This window comes from Notolepis coatsorum (assembly GCF_963971535.1).
Source record: "Notolepis coatsorum genome assembly, chromosome: 11".
In the NCBI taxonomy this organism is placed as follows: domain Eukaryota; kingdom Metazoa; phylum Chordata; class Actinopteri; order Aulopiformes; family Paralepididae; genus Notolepis; species Notolepis coatsorum.
In genome coordinates, this window is record NC_140175.1 from 121,625,655 (window position 1) to 121,645,037 (window position 19,383).

The 19,383-nt window shown below is 51.5% G+C and overlaps 1 protein-coding gene across 1 annotated transcript in view; it reads left to right on the plus strand.

Annotated features, from left to right (window-relative positions):
- The window catches only part of pkn3 (protein kinase N3), a 229,440-nt gene that overhangs the window by 104,846 nt on the left and 105,211 nt on the right, over positions 1 to 19,383 (plus strand). The window contains exons 5-8 of the mRNA XM_084324775.1: positions 5,068 to 5,210; positions 6,833 to 7,046; positions 7,436 to 7,618; positions 10,362 to 10,471. Coding sequence (XP_084180901.1) covers positions 5,068 to 5,210; positions 6,833 to 7,046; positions 7,436 to 7,618; positions 10,362 to 10,471 — 650 coding nt within the window. The remainder of the gene's footprint in view (positions 1 to 5,067; positions 5,211 to 6,832; positions 7,047 to 7,435; positions 7,619 to 10,361; positions 10,472 to 19,383) is intronic.

Below are 19,383 nucleotides of genomic sequence, written 5' to 3' on the forward strand. Positions count from 1 at the left end.
CCAATTGAGTTAGTATGACGGCCGGCCCAAGCCGGAGGCAACGCTGACAGCCGGATTCGATACCGGTGTCTCTTGCGTTGGTGACTAGCGCAATGTCCGCTGCGCCACCCAGTCGCCTAAATTATAATTTTTTAAATCTTTTTTTTTATGTGTCTATTCAATCTGTTTAAATCAATGGGGGTTTTCTTCACAGTTGCAGATAAAGATTAGGCTACACTACTATTATAATATTATACTATAAGACGTCACCATCACTTTCATACCAACCGTGCCCTTATTGGATTATTTATGTTGACGAAACTGATGAGAAAGTTGATTTAATAAATAAAAAAAAGACTCATTCGGTACAGCCCTAATTATTTATCATATAAAGTTCAGGTTTACTGTCGAATGCTGTGTTCAAATAAACAGGCATCCCTCTCTCCCACAACACCGCATACAATAGTACTAGGGGTGGGGGAACATTTTGGCTGGACGAGAGATAACTTGGAGATTGGTTATGAATTATTATATTAGTTATATTTAGGGCACTTCTATCTCCACCTTTTATGCAAGGAGGTCACATGGCTGTTTTCCAGACATTAGGGACTAATATTACCCGTCAACAAAGAGAGATGAAATGTACTGTATGGTATTTGATTTCCTGGTATCAATGGATTGTACTGGATTGTGCTTCTAGAACAAGATTATTAGGGATGAGCTCGGGGGCGGAGCCTCCTATAGGCCACATAAGCGATTGCCTAGAGCGCCACCCAGCCAAAAACAAAATAAAATAAAAAGAAAAGATATATATATATATATTATTATTAATACTGTTTCTTTTTGTTTTTTTTGCTGTGCAGACATTGTTGCGCCCCCTTCTATATCTGCAACCAATATTTTGACATTTAAAAAAAGTATCGAACATAACATTTATTATTATAATGAAAACATACACACACACAAAAAAACTGCCAAGGACCAGGGTGAGACCACTTCAAACAGGACCAGGGTGAGACCACTTCAAACAGGACCAGGGTGAGACCACTTCAAACAGGACCAGGGTGAGACCACCTCAAACAGGACCAGGGTGAGACCACTTCAAACAGGACCAGGGTGAGACCACTTCAAACAGGACCAGGGTGAGACCACTTCAAACAGGACCAGGGTGAGACCACTTCAAACAGGACCAGGGTGAGACCACCTCAAACAGGACCAGGGTGAGACCACTTCAAACAGGACCAGGGTGAGACCACTTCAAACAGGACCAGGGTGAGACCACTTCAAACAGGACCAGGGTGAGACCACCTCAAACAGGACCAGGGTGAGACCACCTCAAACAGGACCAGGGTGAGACCACCTCAAACAGGGTGAGACCACTTCAAACAGGACCAGGGTGAGACCACCTCAAACAGGGTGAGACCACTTCAAACAGGACCAGGGTGAGACCACCTCAAACAGGACCAGGGTGAGACCACCTCAAACAGGACCAGGGTGAGACCACCTCAAACAGGGTGAGACCACTTCAAACAGGGTGAGACCACCTCAAACAGGGTGAGACCACTTCAAACAGGACCAGGGTGAGACCACCTCAAACAGGGTGAGACCACCTCAAACAGGGTGAGACCACCTCAAACAGGACCAGGGTGAGACCACTTCAAACAGGACCAGGGTGAGACCACTTCAAACAGGACCAGGGTGAGACCACCTCAAACAGGACCAGGGTGAGACCACCTCAAACAGGGTGAGACCACCTCAAACAGGGTGAGACCACTTCAAACAGGACCAGGGTGAGACCACCTCAAACAGGGTGAGACCACCTCAAACAGGACCAGGGTGAGACCACCTCAAACAGACCAGGGTGAGACCACCTCAAACAGACCAGGGTGAGACCACCTCAAACAGGAGGACCAGGGTGAGACCACCTCAAACAGGAGGACCAGGGTGAGACCACCTCAAACAGGGTGAGACCACCTCAAACAGGAGGACCAGGGTGAGACCACCTCAAACAGGGTGAGACCACCTCAAACAGGAGGACCAGGGTGAGACCACCTCAAACAGGGTGAGACCACCTCAAACAGGAGGACCAGGGTGAGACCACCTCAAACAGGGTGAGACCACTTCAAACAGGGTGAGACCACCTCAAACAGGACCAGGGTGAGACCACCTCAAACAGGACCAGGGTGAGACCACCTCAAACAGGGTGAGACCACCTCAAACAGGGTAAGACCACCTCAAACAGGACCAGGGTGAGACCACCTCAAACAGGACCAGGGTGAGACCACCTCAAACAGGGTGAGACCACTTCAAACAGGAGGACCAGGGTGAGACCACCTCAAACAGGGTGAGACCACTTCAAACAGGGTGAGACCACTTCAAACAGGGTGAGACCACCTCAAACAGGGTGAGACCACCTCAAACAGGACCAGGGTGAGACCACCTCAAACAGGGTGAGACCACCTCAAACAGGAGGACCAGGGTGAGACCACCTCAAACAGGGTAAGACCACCTCAAACAGGACCAGGGTGAGACCACCTCAAACAGGACCAGGGTGAGACCACCTCAAACAGGGTGAGACCACCTCAAACAGGAGGACCAGGGTGAGACCACCTCAAACAGGGTGAGACCACCTCAAACAGGGTGAGACCACTTCAAACAGGGTGAGACCACCTCAAACAGGGTGAGACCACCTCAAACAGGACCAGGGTGAGACCACCTCAAACAGGACCAGGGTGAGACCACCTCAAACAGGGTGAGACCACTTCAAACAGGGTGAGACCACCTCAAACAGGACCAGGGTGAGACCACCTCAAACAGGACCAGGGTGAGACCACTTCAAACAGGGTGAGACCACCTCAAACAGGTGGACCAGGGTGAGACCACCTCAAACAGGGTGAGACCACCTCAAACAGGTGGACCAGGGTGAGACCACCTCAAACAGGGTGAGACCACCTCAAACATGTGGACCAGGGTGAGACCACCTCAAACAGGACCAGGGTGAGACCACCTCAAACAGGTGGACCAGGGTGAGACCACCTCAAACAGGTGGACCAGGGTGAGACCACCTCAAACAGGTGGACCAGGGTGAGACCACCTCAAACAGGGTGAGACCACCTCAAACAGGACCAGGGTGAGACCACTTCAAACAGGACCAGGGTGAGACCACCTCAAACAGGACCAGGGTGAGACCACCTCAAACAGACCAGGGTGAGACCACCTCAAACAGACCAGGGTGAGACCACCTCAAACAGGGTGAGACCACCTCAAACAGGAGGACCAGGGTGAGAACACCTCAAACAGGAGGACCAGGGTGAGACCACCTCAAACAGGGTGAGACCACCTCAAACAGGAGGACCAGGGTGAGACCACCTCAAACAGGGTGAGACCACTTCAAACAGGGTGAGACCACTTCAAACAGGGTGAGACCACTTCAAACAGGGTGAGACCACCTCAAACAGGACCAGGGTGAGACCACCTCAAACAGGACCAGGGTGAGACCACCTCAAACAGGGTGAGACCACCTCAAACAGGACCAGGATGAGACCACCTCAAACAGGACCAGGGTGAGACCACCTCAAACAGGGTGAGACCACCTCAAACAGGACCAGGGTGAGACCACCTCAAACAGGGTGAGACCACCTCAAACAGGTGGACCAGGGTGAGACCACCTCAAACAGGACCAGGGTGAGACCACCTCAAACAGGTGGACCAGGGTGAGACCACCTCAAACAGGACCAGGGTGAGACCACCTCAAACAGGACCAGGGTGAGACCACCTCAAACAGGTGGACCAGGGTGAGACCACCTCAAACAGGTGGACCAGGGTGAGACCACCTCAAACAGGACCAGGGTGAAACCACCTCAAACAGGTGGACCAGGGTGAGACCACCTCAAACAGGGTGAGACCACCTCAAACAGGAGGACCAGGGTGAGACCACCTCAAACAGGAGGACCAGGGTGAGACCACCTCAAACAGGGTGAGACCACCTCAAACAGGAGGACCAGGGTGATACCACCTCAAACAGGGTGAGACCACCTCAAACAGGAGGACCAGGGTGAGACCACTTCAAACAGGGTGAGACCACTTCAAACAGGGTGAGACCACCTCAAACAGGACCAGGGTGAGACCACCTCAAACAGGACCAGGGTGAGACCACCTCAAACAGGACCAGGGTGAGACCACCTCAAACAGGACCAGGATGAGACCACCTCAAACTGGACCAGGGTGAGACCACCTCAAACAGGGTGAGACCACCTCAAACAGGGTGAGACCACCTCAAACAGGTGGACCAGGGTGAGACCACCTCAAACAGGACCAGGGTGAGACCACCTCAAACAGGTGGACCAGGGTGAGACCACCTCAAACAGGACCAGGGTGAGACCACCTCAAACAGGTGGACCAGGGTGAGACCACCTCAAACAGGTGGACCAGGGTGAGACCACCTCAAACAGGAGGACCAGGGTGAGACCACCTCAAACAGGTGGACCAGGGTGAGACCACCTCAAACAGGGTGAGACCACCTCAAACAGGACCAGGGTGAGACCACCTCAAACAGGGTGAGACCACCTCAAACAGGAGGACCAGGGTGAGACCACCTCAAACAGGACCAGGGTGAGACCACCTCAAACAGGACCAGGGTGAGACCACCTCAAACAGGGTGAGACCACCTCAAACAGACCAGGGTGAGACCACCTCAAACAGGGTGAGACCACCTCAAACAGACCAGGGTGAGACCACCTCAAACAGGGTGAGACCACCTCAAACAGACCAGGGTGAGACCACCTCAAACAGGGTGAGACCACCTCAAACAGACCAGGGTGAGACCACCTCAAACAGACCAGGGTGAGACCACCTCAAACAGGGTGAGACCACCTCAAACAGACCAGGGTGAGACCACCTCAAACAGGTGGACCAGGGTGAGACCACCTCAAACAGGTGGACCAGGGTGAGACCACCTCAAACAGGACCAGGGTGAGACCACCTCAAACAGGTGGACCAGGGTGAGACCACCTCAAACTGGTGGACCAGGGGGCACCACAGGGGGTAAAGGCTCCAGGTGTGTGACGGTCTCTACCTCCTTGTCCTCAGGGCGCCTGATCACTCCCCTGGAGCTGCGGGTCGCGGAGCTCCGACACCACCTGAAGATCGAGGCGGCCGTCGCAGAGGGAGCCAAGAACGTGGTGAAGCAGCTGAGCGGGCACAAGGTCCAGGACCGCCGCATGCTGACTGAGGTGAGGTGCTGACTGAGGTGAGGTGCTGACTGAGGTGAGGTGAGGTGCTGACTGAGGAGAGGTGCTGACTGAGGTGAGGTGCTGACTGAGGAGAGGTGAGGTGCTGACTGAGGTGAGGTGCTGACTGAGGTGAGGTGCTGACTGAGGTGAGGTGCTGACTGAGGTGAGGTGCTGACTGAGGTGAGTGCTGACTGAGGTGAGGTGCTGACTGAGGTGAGGTGCTGACTGAGGAGAGGTGCTGACTGAGGTGAGGTGCTGACTGAGGTGAGGTGCTGACTGAGGAGAGTGCTGACTGAGGTGAGGTGCTGACTGAGGTGAGGTGCTGACTGAGGTGAGGGCTGAGGTGAGGTGAGGTGCTGACTGAGGTGAGGTGAGGGCTGACTGAGGTGAGGTGAGGTGCTGACTGAGGTGAGGTGCTGACTGAGGTGAGGTGCTGACTAAGGTGAGGTGCTGACTGAGGTGAGGTGCTGACTGAGGTGAGGTGCTGACTGAGGAGAGGTGAGGTGCTGACTGAGGTGAGGTGCTGACTGAGGAGAGGTGAGGTGCTGACTGAGGTGAGGTGCTGACTGAGGTGAGGTGCTGACTGAGGTGAGGTGCTGACTGAGGTGAGGTGCTGACTGAGGTGAGGTGCTGACTGAGGTGAGGTGCTGACTGAGGAGAGGTGAGGTGCTGACTGAGGTGAGGTGCTGACTGAGGAGAGGTGAGGTGCTGACTGAGGTGAGGTGAGGTGCTGACTGAGGTGAGGTGCTGACTGAGGTGAGGTGAGGTGCTGACTGAGGTGAGGTGCTGACTGAGGTGAGGTGCTGACTGAGGTGAGGTGCTGACTGAGGAGAGGTGAGGTGCTGACTGAGGTGAGGTGCTGACTGAGGTGAGGTGCTGACTGAGGTGAGGTGCTGACTGAGGTGAGGTGCTGACTGAGGTGAGGTGCTGAGGTGAGGTGAGGTGGTGAGGTGCTGACTGAGGAGAGGTGAGGTGCTGAGGTGAGGTGAGGTGCTGAGGTGAGGTGAGGTGGTGAGGTGCTGAGGAGAGGTGAGGTGCTGAGGTGAGGTGAGAGGTGAGGGCTGAGGTGAGGTGAGGTGAGAGGTGAGGTGAGAGGTGAGGTGAGAGGTGAGGTGAGAGGTGAGGTGCTGAGGTGAGGTGAGGTGAGGTGAGGTGAGAGGTGAGGTGAGAGGTGAGGTGAGAGGTGAGGTGAGGTGAGAGGTGAGGTGAGAGGTGAGGTGAGGTGAGGTGAGGTGCTGAGGTGAGGTGAGAGGTGAGAGGTGAGAGGTGAGGTGAGGTGAGGTGCTGAGGTGAGAGGTGAGGTGAGGTGAGAGGTGAGGTGCTGAGGTGAGGTGAGAGGTGAGGTGAGGTGAGAGGTGAGGTGCTGAGGTGAGGTGAGAGGTGAGGTGAGGTGAGGTGAGGTGAGAGGTGAGGTGAGGTGAGGTGAGGTGAGAGGTGAGGTGAGAGGTGAGGGCTGAGGTGAGGGCTGAGGTGAAAAAGAATAAAGACCAAACCCTATACAAAACTAAAGTACGAAATGCGACAAAATGCTAAAAATGTGTTCACACCACGCTGCCATAATTCTACCGTTTACCTCAGTACCGGTTGCATGTGTGTGCTCTCCTCTCCGCCTCGCCTCGCAGGTGCAGGCACGCATGCAGGAGTCCTCACAGAAGCTGGACCTGCTGCGTCTGTCGCTGGAGCGGCGTCTGAGCGAGCTGCCCCAGGACCACCCCCACCGCAGCGTCATCAAGGAGGAGCTGACCCGGGGAGGTGTCTCCAGGGAGCACTTCAACTCCACCGTCTCCAGCACCTCCTCCTCTTCTTCTGCCTTCTTCAAACCAGCGAGAATCACAGGTCGCTGCGCACGTTTCACTGCCGTTGTCCTTTTCATTGTCACCCGTTTTGTGTTTTGAAGCAGTCGGTTCTTTTCTCTTCCTGGTTGAAGGGAGGCCCAAACTTCCATAGGAAGAGGAACCGTTTGTTGACATACAACTTAGTTTGATTAATAGGATTTAACATAAGATAATAGTTCTTTATTGTCTGTTGATACAGACATTTGTTTGGTGTCGGAACACACAATATTGCGTTACAACTTTAGTGCAGTGATTGGCCTATTGCTAGCAGCTCTTGTTGATTTCACCATTCTATGAGGACATATTGCTATACGTTTCTTTGTCGATGCTGTGACCGAGGAGCCTTTTCTCTCCAGACTGAAATAACCACTGGACTCGCCTTCTCCTCAGGTCGCTTGGAGGTCCGTATGATGGGCTGCCAGGACCTGCTGGAGGCCGTACCGGGACGTTGCCGCATGGCAAACCTCTCCGCTGCCCCTGGAAGCCCCTCAGACGCCAAGTCCCTGAAGATGAGGGCAGGTCTGTCTGGACGCAACCTCAACGGCAAGACTTCCAAGGCTGAAGAACTCTCAAGTGAGTGTTTGGTCTGATGCACCCTTCACTGTAGCGTTTAAGAACTCTCAAGTGAGTGTTTGGTCTGATGCACCCTTCACTGTAGCGTTTAAGAACTCTCAAGTGAGTGTTCTGTCTGATGCACCCTTCACTGTAGCGTTTAAGAACTCTCAAGTGAGTGTTTGGTCTGATGCACCCTTCACTGTAGCGTTTAAGAACTCTCAAGTGAGTGTTCTGTCTGATGCACCCTTCACTGTAGCGTTTAAGAACTCTCAAGTGAGTGTTTGGTCTGATGCACCCTTCACTGTAGCGTTTAAGAACTCTCAAGTGAGTGTTTGGTCTGATGCACCCTTCACTGTAGCGTTTAAGAACTCTCAAGTGAGTGTTTGGTCTGATGCACCCTTCACTGTAGCGTTTAAGAACTCTCAAGTGAGTGTTTGGTCTGATGCACCCTTCACTGTAGCGTTTAAGAACTCTCAAGTGAGTGTTTGGTCTGATGCACCCTTCACTGTAGCGTTTAAGAACTCTCAAGTGAGTGTTTGGTCTGATGCACCCTTCACTGTAGCGTTTAAGAACTCTCAAGTGAGTGTTTGGTCTGATGCACCCTTCACTGTAGCATTTAAGAACTCTCAAGTGAGTGTTTGGTCTGATGCACCCTTCACTGTAGCATTTAAGAACTCAAGTGAGTGTTTGGTCTGATGCACCCTTCACTGTAGCGTTTAAGAACTCTCAAGTGAGTGTTTGGTCTGATGCACCCTTCACTGTAGCGTTTAAGAACTCTCAAGTGAGTGTTTGGTCTGATGCACCCTTCACTGTAGCATTTAAGAACTCTCAAGTGAGTGTTTGGTCTGATGCACCCTTCACTGTAGCATTTAAGAACTCTCAAGTGAGTGTTCGGTCTGATGCACCCTTCACTGTAGCGTTTGGGTTTAAAAGTTCCCTTCCGCTAAAAAACTCTCTGAGGCATGAGTTTGACTTTGACTATACAGATTGGACCTCATTCACTAACATTTTATTAAGTGTTTATTTCGTAAATATCTTTGAGAACAAACGTAACCTCTTAACACAATGACTGCCACGCAATAGACGCATCCTTAGCAGCTGACGCCATCACTGTAAACGGTGGGAGTCGCTCACCTTGTTTGCAGGGCTATAACTATTTAAATATTATAGCTATATATGCAATACTATGGCCCATTTGACATCGGGTATCTATCGTTCAAGATGTGGAAAAGTTATATTTTTTCCATCCATACATTGTCGTTTTATACCGTGGTGAATATAAGTATAGTTTTAGAGTGGTCTAGGATCATTCCTGGAACACTAGTAATAGGCCGCGACGCATATTATACTTAATCCATTGGCATTTCGTCCCTATACATGCTACAATAAAAAATTCAAATGCATATGATCGGTATATATTATGTTCCATCATGCATGCAGGAAAGGGGGGGGGGGGGGGGGGGCGTTTTTGTCAATAACGGCATTCGTTAGTACAACAGCATACGTTGATCAGAGCGATGGCAATGATGGTATCGGGCCGTTGCGATCTCAGACAGTGCCAAACATTCCCACAGCAAAGCAGGATGAATTATGAATGGAAATAGCGAATAAAAGAAATAACGATCCAATAACGAGTTTACTCGTTGTTGGCAGAATTCGATTGGCGGGCTATAACGAGTTAACTCGTTTTTGGCCCAGAAACGGTTAATAACACTTTGGACGCCACAGCGATATGCGTGATGTGTTGTTAACACTTTGAATGCCCAACCCGAGTTTTCTCGGGTTTACCCCCCGCGGGTTGAATGCCCATAACGAGAATATTCGTTTTTTCGTGTGAGAGGATAAGGGGTGAGTGAGGCTTCCGTCGTAAAAGTGGGGGAGGATGAGGAGGAGTGAAGAAGGCTCTCGCCGTGATGACATTTGTAGATACAGTACTGAATTCTGCCATCCGGACATATGCAATTTTAAATATATATATTTTTTGTATCCACTTTTTCTCCTTCTTTTTCTGTTTTTCTCCCATCCCAATTTAGTCGTGCCAATTACCCCCTCCCCTGTCTTGATCGTTGCTTGCATGTGCCCCCCACTGGTCGTCGTAGGGAGGGTTGAAGAATCTATCGCATGTCCCCTCCGATACATGCGGAGTCAGCCAGCCACTTCTTTTCACCTGCCAGCGCGGACTCTCATTGGCGAGGTGTAACGTGTGGGAGGCTCACACTACCCTCGCCATCTCCTGTCTCTGCTGTGCAGGCGCCCTGACCGACCTGTAGGAGTTGCTGTTTACAACGACCAGATTACCACCCATCGACTCTCCTCCCGCTGACTCTACAAATTGAGTCAGTATGACGGCCGGCCCAAGCCGGAGGCAACGCTGACAGCTGGATTCGAATCCTCACGCGTTGGTGACGAGCGCTTAGACCGCTGCGCCACCCAGCCGCCCCAATTTGAAATATTATTATAGAATATAGAATATCAGGCCTATAAATTACCTTATTATAGCCAAGTTGCACATCTATGGATCGGGCCAAATCTCCTCTTTCCAATGGCAGAGTTCAATCTGGATTTAGTATCGCCAGGCGTGCACCAACAACCGTGAATGAAATCTAACTATGTAAATCTTTTTGATTTGAGTGATTTATGATCACAGGGCCTTTAACCCACAGTACAGTATCTTATTGCAAAATAAAAAGATGTGTTGTGTGTGTGTGTATCCTAGTTTCTATGTTCCTGGTTGGACTAACCACTGTGTTCTGTGTGTCAGTGGAGATCTGCGCTGTGTTGAAGGTGGACAACAGGATGGTGGGACAGACGCACTGGAGGCCGCTCAGCAAGGACGCGTGGGACCAGAGCTTCTCCATCGAACTGGAACGGGTCAGTGGCTTTCACACTTTACACTGGGGGTCAGAGGTTAGTTCCTCCTTCATCATATTTATTGTTATAGGTACCATAATAATAATAATAATAATAATAATAATAATTAGAGATGTCCGATATTATCGGCCTACCGATATTGCCATTAAAATCCCTTTTCTTTAGGGGCGCCCCAGTGGCGAACCACATAGCGCGCTCAGCCGCGACACGGCCGACCCGGGTTCGACTCCCGAACCCGTCGTTATTTGCCGAATGTCTTCCCCCCACTCTGTCTCCCATTCCTCCTCTGTCTCTCTCTACTGGACTGCCCAGTAGCAATAAAGCGATAAAACGAAAAAAAAAAACGTAAAAAAAAAAAAAAAAAAAATCCCTTTTCTTTGTATTATTTAACCTTATTATTATTATTATGTGCAAAAGCACCCTGACCAAAAAGCAAAAGCCTTTTGAGCGAAGGGGGGGAGGCTGCAAAAAAAAAAAAAAAGTTATGTACATGCATACAAGTAAATAAAAAAAATATTACAGTAGCAATAGTATACAAGGAAAATTACAATAAATAAAGGAGAGAGAAGGAAAGAAAGAGGGAAAAGGAGAAAGGGAGAGTGAGAACCAGAGGGAGAGAGAGAAGAAATGGGGAGATGCATAGATAATGTTTACATTTAGAATGCCTGTGTTATTGTCAAAAGTATGCATAATGTTGTGTTAATTCCACGACAAGAGATATGTGACCTGAAATTATTGAGTGTTTTGGGGGGGGGGGGGGGGGGGACCCCGCATATATCTGTATCGGTTGATATCGGTATCGGAAATTAAGAGTTGGACAATATCGGTATATCGGATATCTGTAAAAAAAAGCCAATATCGAACATCCCTAATAATAATAAAGGTTATTTGTAGAGCACCTTTCCAACAAGAATTGCAGCTCAAAGTGTTTCACAGCAGCAAAACAAGACGGGCAAAGAATTTGCACAAAATTGGCAGATCAAGAGCAATGCATAAAATAAGTATAAAACGAGCATCAAAATAGACAAAGTGGAGGCAAGAGTCAGACACAGAACATCAAATCAGTTCTTCACACCAGGATCCAACATCCCAAGAGGCTTTGCAGCTTGACGTCACACACAATATAGACACATTTAAAATAGACAGTAATAAAAGAGCAAAATAGAGTAGCCAGAGTAAAATAGTGCAATAGTGCAGTAAAATAAAACAGTTATAGAACAAAATAGAATAGACAGACTATAGATAACATTGAGCCACTAGAATGTCCCACTAGAGCAGCAGCATGTCAGCATGTCTCCTCTAGCAGCATGTCCTCTAGCAGCATGTCCTCTAGCAGCATGTCCTCTAGCAGCATGTCTCCTCTAGCAGCATGTCCTCTAGCAGCATGTCCTCTAGCAGCATGTCTCCTCTAGCAGCGTGTCCTCTAGCAGCATGTCCTCTAGCAGCATGTCTCCTCTAGCAGCATGTCTCCTCTAGCAGCGTGTCCTCTAGCAGCATGTCCTCTAGCAGCGTGTCCTCTAGCAGCATGTCTCCTCTAGCAGCATGTCCTCTAGCAGCATGTCCTCTAGCAGCGTGTCCTCTAGCAGCGTGTCCTCTAGCAGCATGTCCCCTCTAGCAGCATGTCCTCTAGCAGCATGTCCTCTAGCAGCATGTCCTCTAGCAGCATGTCTCCTCTAGCAGCGTGTCCTCTAGCAGCATGTCCTCTAGCAGCATGTCCTCTAGCAGCATGTCTCCTCTAGCAGCATGTCTCCTCTAGCAGCATGTCCTCTAGCAGCATGTCCTCTAGCAGCGTGTCCTCTAGCAGCATGTCCTCTAGCAGCATGTCCTCTAGCAGCGTGACCTCTAGCAGCATGTCTCCTCTAGCAGCATGTCCTCTAGCAGCATGTCTCCTCTAGCAGCATGTCCTCTAGCAGCATGTCCTCTAGCAGCATGTCCTCTAGCAGCATGTCCTCTAGCAGCATGTCCTCTAGCAGCATGTCTCCTCTAGCAGCATGTCCTCTAGCAGCATGTCCTCTAGCAGCATGTCCTCTAGCAGCATGTCTCCTCTAGCAGCATGTCCTCTAGCAGCATGTCCTCTAGCAGCATGTCCTCTAGCAGCATGTCCTCTAGCAGCATGTCCTCTAGCAGCGTGTCCTCTAGCAGCGTGTCCTCTAGCAGCATGTCCTCTAGCAGCATGTCCTCTAGCAGCATGTCCTCTAGCAGCATGTCCTCTAGCAGCGTGTCCTCTAGCAGCATGTCCTCTAGCAGCATGTCCTCTAGCAGCATGTCCTCTAGCAGCATGTCCTCTAGCAGCATGTCCTCTAGCAGCATGTCCTCTAGCAGCATGTCCTCTAGCAGCGTGTCCTCTAGCAGCGTGTCCTCTAGCAGCATGTCCTCTAGCAGCATGTCCTCTAGCAGCATGTCTCCTCTAGCAGCATGTCTCCTCTAGCAGCATGTCCTCTAGCAGCGTGTCCTCTAGCAGCATGTCCTCTAGCAGCATGTCCTCTAGCAGCATGTCCTCTAGCAGCGTGTCCTCTAGCAGCGTGTCCTCTAGCAGCATGTCCTCTAGCAGCATGTCTCCTCTAGCACCATGTCCTCTAGCAGCATGTCCTCTAGCAGCATGTCCTCTAGCAGCATGTCTCCTCTAGCAGCATGTCCTCTAGCACCATGTCCTCTAGCAGCATGTCCTCTAGCAGCATGTCCTCTAGCAGCATGTCTCCTCTAGCAGCATGTCTCCTCTAGCAGCATGTCCTCTAGCAGCATGTCCTCTAGCAGCATGTCCTCTAGCAGCATGTCTCCTCTAGCAGCATGTCTCCTCTAGCAGCATGTCCTCTAACAGCATGTCCTCTAGCAGCATGTCTCCTCTAGCAGCATGTCCTCTAGCAGCATGTCCTCTAGCAGCATGTCTCCTCTAGCAGCATGTCCTCTAGCAGCATGTCTCCTCTAGCAGCATGTCCTCTAGCAGCATGTCCTCTAGCAGCATGTCTCCTCTAGCAGCATGTCCTCTAGCAGCATGTCCTCTAGCAGCATGTCCTCTAGCAGCGTGTCCTCTAGCAGCGTGTCCTCTAGCAGCGTGTCCTCTAGCAGCGTGTCCTCTAGCAGCGTGTCCTCTAGCAGCGTGTCCTCTAGCAGCATGTCTCCTCTAGCAGCATGTCCTCTAGCACCATGTCCTCTAGCAGCATGTCCTCTAGCAGCATGTCCTCTAGCAGCATGTCTCCTCTAGCAGCATGTCCTCTAGCACCATGTCCTCTAGCAGCATGTCCTCTAGCAGCATGTCCTCTAGCAGCATGTCTCCTCTAGCAGCATGTCTCCTCTAGCAGCATGTCCTCTAACAGCATGTCCTCTAGCAGCATGTCTCCTCTAGCAGCATGTCCTCTAGCAGCATGTCCTCTAGCAGCATGTCCTCTAGCAGCATGTCTCCTCTAGCAGCATGTCCTCTAGCAGCATGTCTCCTCTAGCAGCATGTCCTCTAGCAGCATGTCCTCTAGCAGCATGTCTCCTCTAGCAGCATGTCCTCTAGCAGCATGTCCTCTAGCAGCATGTCCTCTAGCAGCGTGTCCTCTAGCAGCATGTCCTCTAGCAGCATGTCCTCTAGCAGCGTGTCCTCTAGCAGCGTGTCCTCTAGCAGCGTGTCCTCTAGCAGCGTGTCCTCTAGCAGCATGTCCTCTAGCAGCGTGTCCTCTAGCAGCGTGTCCTCTAGCAGCATGTCCTCTAGCAGCGTGTCCTCTAGCAGCATGTCTCCTCTAGCAGCATGTCCTCTAGCAGCGTGTCCTCTAGCAGCATGTCCTCTAGCAGCATGTCTCCTCTAGCAGCATGTCCTCTAGCAGAGTGTCCTCTAGCAGCGTGTCCTCTAGCAGCGTGTCCTCTAGCAGCATGTCTCCTCTAGCAGCATGTCCTCTAGCAGCATGTCCTCTAGCAGCATGTCCTCTAGCAGCGTGTCCTCTAGCAGCATGTCCTCTAGCAGCATGTCCTCTAGCAGCGTGTCCTCTAGCAGCGTGTCCTCTAGCAGCATGTCCTCTAGCAGCATGTCCTCTAGCAGCATGTCTCCTCTAGCAGCATGTCCTCTAGCAGCATGTCTCCTCTAGCAGCATGTCCTCTAGCAGCATGTCCTCTAGCAGCGTGTCCTCTAGCAGCATGTCCTCTAACAGCATGTCTCCTCTAGCAGCATGTCTCCTCTAGCAGCATGTCCTCTAGCAGCATGTCCTCTAGCAGCATGTCTCCTCTAGCAGCATGTCCTCTAGCAGCATGTCCTCTAGCAGCATGTCCTCTAGCAGCATGTCCTCTAGCAGCATGTCCTCTAGCAGCGTGTCCTCTAGCAGCGTGTCCTCTAGCAGCGTGTCCTCTAGCAGCGTGTCCTCTAGCAGCATGTCCTCTAGCAGCGTGTCCTCTAGCAGCGTGTCCTCTAGCAGCATGTCCTCTAGCAGCGTGTCCTCTAGCAGCATGTCTCCTCTAGCAGCATGTCCTCTAGCAGCGTGTCCTCTAGCAGCATGTCCTCTAGCAGCATGTCTCCTCTAGCAGCATGTCCTCTAGCAGAGTGTCCTCTAGCAGCGTGTCCTCTAGCAGCGTGTCCTCTAGCAGCATGTCTCCTCTAGCAGCATGTCCTCTAGCAGCATGTCCTCTAGCAGCATGTCCTCTAGCAGCGTGTCCTCTAGCAGCATGTCCTCTAGCAGCATGTCCTCTAGCAGCGTGTCCTCTAGCAGCATGTCCTCTAGCAGCATGTCCTCTAGCAGCATGTCTCCTCTAGCAGCATGTCCTCTAGCAGCATGTCTCCTCTAGCAGCATGTCCTCTAGCAGCATGTCCTCTAGCAGCATGTCTCCTCTAGCAGCATGTCCTCTAGCAGCATGTCTCCTCTAGCAGCATGTCCTCTAGCAGCATGTCCTCTAGCAGCGTGTCCTCTAGCAGCATGTCCTCTAACAGCATGTCTCCTCTAGCAGCATGTCCTCTAGCAGCGTGTCCTCTAGCAGCATGTCCTCTAGCAGCATGTCTCCTCTAGCAGCATGTCTCCTCTAGCAGCATGTCCTCTAGCAGCATGTCCTCTAGCAGCATGTCCTCTAGCAGCATGTCCTCTAGCAGCATGTCCTCTAGCAGCGTGTCCTCTAGCAGCGTGTCCTCTAGCAGCATGTCCTCTAGCAGCGTCTCCTCTAGCAGCATGTCCTCTAGCAGCATGTCCTCTAGCAGCGTGTCCTCTAGCAGCGTGTCCTCTAGCAGCGTGTCCTCTAGCAGCGTGTCCTCTAGCAGCGTGTCCTCTAGCAGCATGTCCTCTAGCAGCGTGTCCTCTAGCAGCATGTCTCCTCTAGCAGCATGTCCTCTAGCAGCATGTCTCCTCTAGCAGCATGTCCTCTAGCAGCATGTCCTCTAGCAGCGTGTCCTCTAGCAGCGTGTCCTCTAGCAGCATGTCTCCTCTAGCAGCGTGTCCTCTAGCAGCATGTGTCCTCTAGCAGCATGTCCTCTAGCAGCGTGTCCTCTAGCAGCATGTCCTCTAGCAGCATGTCCTCTAGCAGCATGTCCTCTAGCAGCGTGTCCTCTAGCAGCATGTCTCCTCTAGCAGCGTGTCCTCTAGCAGCATGTCCTCTAGCAGCATGTCCTCTAGCAGCATGTCCTCTAGCAGCATGTCTCCTCTAGCAGCGTGTCCTCTAGCAGCATGTCCTCTAGCAGCGTGTCTCCTCTAGCAGCATGTCTCCTCTAGCAGCATGTCCTCTAGCAGCATGTCTCCTCTAGCAGCATGTCCTCTAGCAGCGTGTCCTCTAGCAGCATGTCCTCTAGCAGCATGTCCTCTAGCAGCATGTCCTCTAGCAGCATGTCCTCTAGCAGCATGTCCTCTAGCAGCATGTCTCCTCTAGCAGCGTGTCCTCTAGCAGCGTGTCCTCTAGCAGCATGTCTCCTCTAGCAGCATGTCCTCTAGCAGCATGTCCTCTAGCAGCATGTCCTCTAGCAGCGTGTCCTCTAGCAGCATGTCCTCTAGCAGCATGTCCTCTAGCAGCATGTCCTCTAGCAGCATGTCTCCTCTAGCAGCATGTCCTCTAGCAGCGTGTCCTCTAGCAGCATGTCCTCTAGCAGCATGTCTCCTCTAGCAGCATGTCCTCTAGCAGCGTGTCCTCTAGCAGCATGTCCTCTAGCAGCATGTCCTCTAGCAGCATGTCTCCTCTAGCAGCATGTCCTCTAGCAGCATGTCTCCTCTAGCAGCATGTCCTCTAACAGCATGTCCTCTAGCAGCATGTCTCCTCTAGCAGCGTGTCCTCTAGCAGCATGTCTCCTCTAGCAGCATGTCCTCTAGCAGCATGTCCTCTAGCAGCATGTCCTCTAGCAGCATGTCCTCTAGCAGCATGTCTCCTCTAGCAGCGTGTCCTCTAGCAGCATGTCCTCTAGCAGCATGTCCTCTAGCAGCATGTCCTCTAGCAGCATGTCCTCTAGCAGCATGTCCTCTAGCAGCATGTCTCCTCTAGCAGCATGTCTCCTCTAGCAGCATGTCCTCTAGCAGCATGTCTCCTCTAGCAGCGTGTCCTCTAGCAGCATGTCCTCTAGCAGCATGTCCTCTAGCAGCATGTCCTCTAGCAGCATGACCTCTAGCAGCATGTCTCCTCTAGCAGCATGTCCTCTAGCAGCATGTCCTCTAGCAGCGTGTCCTCTAGCAGCATGTCCTCTAGCAGCATGTCTCCTCTAGCAGCATGTCCTCTAGCAGCATGTCCTCTAGCAGCATGTCCTCTAGCAGCATGTCCTCTAGCAGCATGTCTCCTCTAGCAGCATGTCCTCTAGCAGCATGTCTCCTCTAGCAGCATGTCCTCTAGCAGCATGTCCTCTAGCAGCATGTCCTCTAGTAGCATGTCCTCTAGCAGCATGTCCTCTAGCAGCGTGTCCTCTAGCAGCATGTCCTCTAGCAGCATGTCTCCTCTAGCAGCATGTCCTCTAGCAGCATGTCCTCTAGCAGCATGTCCTCTAGCAGCATGTCCTCTAGCAGCATGTCCTCTAGCAGCATGTCTCCTCTAGCAGCGTGTCCTCTAGCAGCATGTCCTCTAGCAGCATGTCCTCTAGCAGCATGTCTCCTCTAGCAGCATGTCCTCTAGCAGCATGTCCTCTAGCAGCATGTCCTCTAGCAGCATGTCCTCTAGCAGCATGTCTCCTCTAGCAGCATGTCCTCTAGCAGCATGTCCTCTAACAGCATGTCCTCTAGCAGCATGTCTCCTCTAGCAGCATGTCCTCTAGCAGCATGTCCTCTAACAGCATGTCTCCTCTAGCAGCGTGTCCTCTAGCAGCATGTCCTCTAGCAGCATGTCCTCTAGCAGCATGTCCTCTAGCAGCATGTCCTCTAGCAGCATGTCTCCTCTAGCAGCATGTCCTCTAGCAGCATGTCCTCTAGCAGCATGTCCTCTAGCAGCATGTCCTCTAGCAGCATGTCTCCTCTAGCAGCGTGTCCTCTAGCAGCATGTCCTCTAGCAGCATGTCTCCTCTAGCAGCATGTCCTCTAGCAGCATGTCTCCTCTAGCAGCATGTCCTCTAGCAGCATGTCTCCTCTAGCAGCATGTCCTCTAGCAGCATGTCCTCTAGCAGCGTGTCCTCTAGCAGCATGTCTCCTCTAGCAGCATGTCCTCTAGCAGCGTGTCCTCTAGCAGCATGTCCTCTAGCAGCATGTCCTCTAGCAGCATGTCTCCTCTAGCAGCATGTCCTCTAGCAGCGTGTCCTCTAGCAGCATGTCCTCTAGCAGCATGTCCTCTAGCAGCGTGTCCTCTAGCAGCATGTCCTCTAGCAGCATGTCCTCTAGCAGCATGTCCTCTAGCAGCATGTCCTCTAGCAGCATGTCCTCTAGCAGCATGTCTCCTCTAGCAGCATGTCCTCTAGCAGCATGTCTCCTCTAGCAGCATGTCCTCTAGCAGCATGTCCTCTAGCAGCATGTCCTCTAGCAGCATGTCCTCTAGCAGCATGTCCCCGGGACGTTGGCTAACACTGTCTCACACATTTACATTTATGTTCATTAACTCATTCAGCGCCAGGGGGCGCTGTCTACCTTCTGGCTGGAACGCCATCGCTTTAATCAATGGGGAGACTGCGAAATTTGCGAGTGCTTAAAATATATCTTATATTATAGCGATGGGTCTAATAACACCGTCGATTGTCTGTGAGTTGTTTCTGGTCAAAATACAATACCGGCTGGAAGGCGTAGGCGGCGGTATTTGCCCTTTTGCGAGCTCAGACCCATTCCCAACGATAACATCAGGCTGGGTGGATGAAAAATGAATGGATATCGCTAATACAAGAAATAACGATTAAAACCCGACTTTTCTCGTGATTGGCGCTGACCGGTTGGCGAGTTAACCCGACTTTTCTCGTGACTGGCGCAGAATGAGTTAATGTGTGCTGTCCCTGTTCAAATGAAGTGTAAACTGGAAAGTGGTGCTCGTTGGAGCACGTTATGTCCTCATGCTATAGTTAAACAATAGCTCACGACAGGCCATGGTATATTTTCTCCATTAGGATATAACACGCATAATAAACAAGTATGGTTTGGCCTCTTTACTCGATGCTGCATATTCAGAGAAGTCTTGGTTTAAGTTTTTGACTTGAAGGAACATTTCATTTTTAAACTCACTTTACATTATTGGTTATTCACCTCCCCATGTCAATCGCATCCCACTTTATTTATTTTTTTATCTACTTTTTCTCCCATTTTCTATTTTTCTCCCATCCCAATTTCGTATCATCCAATTCTACCCTCCCCTGTCTCGAACGCTGTTAGGCCATGCCTCCCACTGGTCGGCTGCAATGTGGACGAAGCCTTACATCACGTGTCCCCTCCGGTACACGAGGAGGCAGCCGTCGCATCTTTTCACCTGCGTAGCGTGATCTCTCAGCGGCGAGGGTCTGCGTGGGAGGGACACGTCGCTTCCTGATTCTGCTGCGCAGGCGCACCAACCGACCTGTAGGAGTCGCTGTCCACAAC